The sequence below is a fragment of the Cannabis sativa genome, chromosome 1 (genome assembly GCF_029168945.1).
Source record: "Cannabis sativa cultivar Pink pepper isolate KNU-18-1 chromosome 1, ASM2916894v1, whole genome shotgun sequence".
Taxonomy (NCBI): domain Eukaryota; kingdom Viridiplantae; phylum Streptophyta; class Magnoliopsida; order Rosales; family Cannabaceae; genus Cannabis; species Cannabis sativa.
The window spans coordinates 42,887,903-42,893,387 of NC_083601.1; the positions used below are offsets into that span (position 1 = coordinate 42,887,903).

At 33.0% G+C, this 5,485-nt stretch overlaps 2 protein-coding genes across 2 annotated transcripts; one reads left to right on the plus strand and one right to left on the minus strand.

Moving 5' to 3' along the window:
- LOC115719225 (uncharacterized) lies at positions 1–2,399 on the plus strand. The gene is made up of 5 exons (XM_061116186.1): positions 1–556; positions 665–897; positions 992–1,115; positions 1,210–1,733; positions 1,824–2,399. The coding sequence occupies exons 1-5, from the start codon at positions 332–334 to the stop codon at positions 1,966–1,968; spliced, it is 1,251 nt and encodes a 416-aa protein (XP_060972169.1). The 5' UTR covers positions 1–331; the 3' UTR covers positions 1,969–2,399.
- Positions 2,400–2,640: 241 nt separating this feature from the next.
- LOC115700320 (uncharacterized) lies at positions 2,641–5,269 on the minus strand. Its single transcript, XM_061116183.1, has 3 exons — positions 4,631–5,269; positions 3,751–4,541; positions 2,641–3,643 (listed from the first exon to the last, which is right to left on the minus strand). The coding sequence occupies exons 1-3, from the start codon at positions 5,064–5,066 to the stop codon at positions 3,185–3,187; spliced, it is 1,686 nt and encodes a 561-aa protein (XP_060972166.1). The 5' UTR covers positions 5,067–5,269; the 3' UTR covers positions 2,641–3,184.
- Positions 5,270–5,485: the final 216 nt, after the last annotated feature.

Genomic DNA, 5,485 nt, shown 5'->3' on the forward strand with positions numbered 1-5,485 from the left:
GATGGTGAAGATTGTGTTGGTGGTGATGGTGATGTTTATAAGGTCTGGTTTTTTTTTTATTATTATTCAATATTCTATGTTATAATTTTTGCTACTTAATTGTTTCTTTTTCTGTTTATATTGTGCAGGAAATTAAAAATATTTCCGAGATGTCTGTGAAAGAAGTTGATAGTCAAGATTTTCTTTAAGTTTATGTTCTTTGGAAAAGGTTAAATTTTGTTTATTAATTTTTTTTATAGAACAGTTTTGTGTAATTATCGTATTTTTTTATCATATTAAGTTGTTAACTAATTTGTTTGTTGTTTTTTTTTTTTGTTTTTGTTGTTAGGATATGCCAAATTTTGACATATTGGGTTCGTTATTAGGACAAAATGAGACTGTTGCAATGGTAGAGGATGAAGTTTTGGGTTCTGATGGTGGTAATGTAGGTGGAGTTGAGGGAGTTGCTGAGAAAGTTAGTGCGGGTACCGATGATGGTTTTTCAGAATCTGTGATGGCTGTTATAAATCAGAAAGTGGATGATGCGTGTCATGCATATGAAGTGAAGAAGATTATGGTATGATTTTGTGTTTTGATTTTTTTTTTTTTTGTTACTGTTGCAATGGCTGTTCTTTAAATATTATTGTTGTTTAATTTAAATGTTACTGTTTGGTTTCTTTTTTAGGACAAGATTAAGGTTTGTGAATCTCCCAAATCAAAGAGGGCTCATAAGCCTAGCGTGGTTTTACAGAGTCCTTACAGAAATGATTTTGGGTCTTCTGGTAGTAATGAAAAGATGAAGAAAAAGAATGTTAAAGGTCAATATGCGTTTAATTCTGGGTTGTTTGATCCTCCGCACGAACTTCAACAGAAGGCATTTGATGAGTGGTTCTGTGTTGGGTTCAAGGATGAGAATAAGTATGTTTTATTTGTTTTTATTATGTTTTTTGGTTTTTTTTTTTACATTTTTGCATATTTGATATTAAGTATATTGGTTGGTTGCTTTTTTTAGGAAGAAGAAGTTTGTTCAAGGGAAGAATCTTTTTAGTCCTGCTTTAGATTTCTGCATTGATAGTGTTCAGGACAAGTGGTGGTTTTATGATCTTTTGACCCCTGGGAGGTGCCTTAGTGACTCGGTGAGTATCATATGTAGTATTTTTTTTTTAATTTTAGTTATGTGGTTTGTAGTTATCTTTTATTTACTCAGATTCTAATCTCTTTTTTCTACAGCATATGGATGTAATATTTTATTACTTGCGAAAGAAGTTGAAGTATGATCCTAATGTTGCAGTGTCTGCAACAACCACAGATTATCATTTCTGTTTTAAGGTGGTTGAATTGTATGATAAGTTTGTCAAGTCTGGAAACAAGATTGATGCTGTGCCTAAGAGTAACATTGTTACTGAATACATGAGTGGGTATTACATGTATGCTAACAAAGATTGGCTACGTGTTGATTATGTGTTGATTTACATGCATATTAAGGATGAAAAGCATTGGATTTTGATCATTTTTGATATTAGGGCTAGGTGTCTCAATGTTTATAATTCCTTAGGGTCTAGACATGAGTTGGACAGGAAAACAGCTGGTTATGTCAAGCCTTTTGCAGTGGTGTTGCCTATATGTTTGTCATTCATTGACTATTACAGTAGGAGGATGGATATTGACACAAGCCAAGGATTTTTTAAAGGGAAAAAGGAGGAGGACATGCTTGATGTCTTTGTTGTTACTAAGTTACCTCAACAAGTAGACAAGTATGTTTAAATGTGTTTATATTGTTATGATTTTTGTTGTTTTTTTAGTATTCAGTCTAATGTTTGTTTTTTTGCTTGTTTTGTTTGTAGTGATTGTGGCTTGTTCGTGGCTAAGTATGCTGATTTCTTTATTCATGGATGTATTGAGAAACTTCCAAATCCTCTAGATGTGGGGTTTTTTAGGAGGAAGCTTCATTTGTTGAGTTGTATGTTCATGCCAAGAAGAAACTGTTGAATGATTATGATTCTGAGTCTGAGTTTCCTGGGAGGATTCCAAAAGCTTGATTGGATTGAAGGGGTTTCGAATCTGCACTAGGATGAAACTTTTTGGTGTACTAAAGTTGGAGTTTCAACTGGAATGAAACTTTTTGGTGAACTATTTTGAGTCAAAGTAACTTGTTTTGTTACTTTTGTTTTTAGAATTGTAATTAAGCTCCAATTTTTTAGTACATTTGTTTGTTAGTATTAGTGAATGGTGTATCTGGACAGTAGGGTTTATATGTAGTATTTAGCTAGGTGTTAATCTGTTTGTTGTTGGTAACACTGATGTGAAGGGACCGTTTAGTATCTTTTTTTGGAAATATGCAAGTATATAAGTAGTTAAAATTGTTGTTTGGAATGTTATGTTTTAATGGAAGTATTCAAGTTTATAAAGTTGGAAAGAAAGTGTGTTTTGTAGTTTTAAGCTAATGTTTGTAGCTTAATTTTCATAAAACCAACAATGTTTTTTGCAGAGTAATTATTTATATTTTTTTTGGTTGAATGAGGGTTTTAATACAAATCAATAATCAAGGTATAGAGTAGTTAGAATGATTCATTTAGTGAAAAAATTAGTTATTTTGTTTCTAATTTTTTTTTATATAAACGTTCAGGTTGTAAAAGAGGATTTTTTTAACTTGGGGTTCTACAATGGTAGTCGCTTGCAACATATTTGAATTAGAGGTACACTTTAATCATTTTTTAATAATGGATAATGTATATTTTTTTATATTTTTTTGTGTGTATATTTTGATGGTATCTTGTCACTGCAAAATACCAGTAATAACAATATGTAACCAGCTCTTTTATATATCTAACCTATAGTTTTGTTTAATTAACATCACCAGATAACAAGCCAATGGTAATATATAATATACTTTGAGTATAAATGAATTGTCCAACCTTAATTTTTTGCCTAAATTATAAAAATATATGAATATATAATTAAGCAGCGTGTTAGTTTTTATATTAGTGATCAATCATATTAAATACTAAAAACCAAATGTAGAATTTAAAAATGAATTTAACTATTCTTAAAAGCAGTGTTCACAGATGACAAGTTTTTTTATTCTTATAGTATTTTGAAAAATGTAGGGAAACATTGGAAAGTAAAGCTACTTAGCAGTTTCTCAATTTGAAAGTATTGTTTTTATTTTTATAGTATTTGTATAAATGGAAGAATAATAGGTGGGCTATTCAATGTCTCTTTTTCTCTTTCTCTTTGGCTCGACCGCATCATTTTTGCAAGTCCTTCGGTTGTGTCCTTTTTGTAAGCATCTTGCACATTTATTCTGTGTTGCTTTGTCTAGTGCAGTTTTATACCTTTGTTTCTTTGGCCTTCCTGCTGGTCTCTTGTATATTGGTGGCAATACTTGAAGTTGTTTGATGTTATCAGGCAAGTCCCATGTCTTTGGGTCACCTATTGGTAACACAGAACCTTCATATGTTGCAAGAAATGCTTCTTTTGTGTAGTAGTATGAGCAATACTCATAGCATTTCATGTGTCTTTTTGATATTACAGCCATTGCGTGAGAACACGGCATTTCATCATACTGAAATCGTTGACACGTGCATGTTCTGTTTTGGATATCCACAATATAGGAGTTTTGCAATTCTTTTACTGTGTATATGACAAGATTGGATGTTTGCACCTGTGAAATGTAAAAGAGGTAACCATTAGTATAACTGTTTTTTTTATTACTTTGTGTGAAGTAACAGAATGCGAATAAGTAGCATATAAGTGAAGTTTTAAGGTTACCTTTAGTTTCTTACTGCGTTCCAGTTTATCCTTTAGTATCTTTTCTGGTACTTTTGCTAATGTTGTGAATGTGGACAAAGCTCTATTTTTGTTTTCCCATGACCATTTTTGAACCAAGCAACGTAGACATTCGAGCAGTGTTCCAATCGGTAGCTCTCTGATTTCTTTCAATGCTGAGTTCACAGACTCGGCGATGTTGGAGGTTAATGTTGAGTAGCGTTTATTTGGGCTGTAAAGCCTTGTCCATTTTTCTAGGCCAACTTCATTTGTCAGGTAAGGACGAATTCTACTATCAATGTTGTCTAAGTCCCTCATGGAATCGTCGAAGTCAGTTTGATTGTATGCTTTTGCTGCACAGTAGAATGCATCTCTTAGATCATCTCCTCCTTTTCTGAATCTTGTTTTTATATTTTGGAACAAATGGAAGCAACATACCCCATGCATCAAGTTAGGGAATACTGATTTCATTGCTTTTGCTATACTTTCGTGTCTGTCAGAAATTATGCATTGGTCTTCACGCTCCCCATATGATTCTTTGAGCTTTTCCATGAAGTATTGCCATGATGCATCATTTTCAGAATCAACTACTGAAAAAGCTAGTGGGAATATGTGTCTGTCAGCATCTTGTGCACTAGCAATTATCAATGTTCCTCCATATGCATTCTTAAGGAAAGTTGCATCAACCACAATTAGAGGTGTGCAGTGTTTCCAGCCTTCTATTGAGACTCCTAATGCAAAGAATAGGTACTTAAAATGCCCATTGTCATGTTGGACTAAGTCTGTTATTGTTCCTGCAAAATTATGAGAGAGTGTTGTCACATTAGAGCTACTGATTAGTTGCTATAAGATTAAGTGTAGTTTAAGACCAAAGAAGTTATACCTGGATTGCATTTTTTTATCATGTGCAGAATCCCTGGAATTTCATTGTATGAATCATGTGGGCAGCCTATTACTTTTTCTGAAGCCTTCTCTTTTGCTCTCCAAGCTTTTTGGTAAGAAATTGAGACACTATAGTCTTCTGCTACATCATCAACAATCTCATTTGGCCTGTAGTTTCTTTTTGGATTACTAATTTTTTTTTTGATGCAGTCAGCTATTATGTTACTTGTTGCTTGGGGGTGATCGTCATGGATGCGTTCTATTGAGCATGTATGATCTTCCACAAGTTTTCTGACTTTGAAGAGATTTGTTTTTCCATGTTTTGTTGCCAAGAAGTACCATTTACAATTTTTATCAACACACACTAAGCTGTAGTCCTTTGTTGATGATCTTTTTACCCTGTGCTGTTCATTCTTTTTGATTGCATATAGGCTCATGGCAAGCTTTACTGTTTCCTTGTCTTGGAAAATTTGCCCAACTCTTATTATGTCAATCCTTGGATCTTTGATGATGTTTGTTTTGTTTTCCCAGCTTGAGTTGGTAGCTTCTATAGTTCTTTCTGTGATGTAATTAGCTACTGAGAGTGCATAATCTGTCCATGTAGGAATTGGATCAATATCTTGTATATATGGTTCTTCATTTTCATAGAGTATATGAGAGGTTATGTCAAAGCAAGTAATTTCTTGATGTAATAGTTGGTTGACAGTATCCAATGACTGTGTATATACAGTATCCAATGACTGTGTATAGTTAATGAATAGTGGAAAGGCAGCCTCATTGTCATTTTTTTTCCTGATATGCTCATAAATTCTGCAAGAATTATCGTCCTTGATCCTCATTGGTGGTATACCTTCTT

What these genes read in the sequence shown, in the direction of transcription:
- LOC115719225 (XM_061116186.1), top strand. Translation starts at nt 332, where the DNA reads ATGCCAAATTTTGACATATTGGGTTCGTTATTAGGACAAAATGAGACT. An exon ending in GGAGGTGCCTTAGTGACTCG is followed by an intron (nt 1,116 to 1,209) that starts GTGAGTATCATA and finishes TTTTTTCTACAG; the next exon opens with CATATGGATGTAATATTTTA. An exon ending in TTACCTCAACAAGTAGACAA is followed by an intron (nt 1,734 to 1,823) that starts GTATGTTTAAAT and finishes TTTTGTTTGTAG; the next exon opens with TGATTGTGGCTTGTTCGTGG.
- LOC115700320 (XM_061116183.1), bottom strand. Translation starts at nt 5,066, where the DNA reads ATGAGCCTATATGCAATCAAAAAGAATGAACAGCACAGGGTAAAAAGA. An exon ending in GATAAAAAAATGCAATCCAG is followed by an intron (nt 4,542 to 4,630) that starts GTATAACTTCTT and finishes ATAATTTTGCAG; the next exon opens with GAACAATAACAGACTTAGTC. An exon ending in AACGCAGTAAGAAACTAAAG is followed by an intron (nt 3,644 to 3,750) that starts GTAACCTTAAAA and finishes TACATTTCACAG; the next exon opens with GTGCAAACATCCAATCTTGT.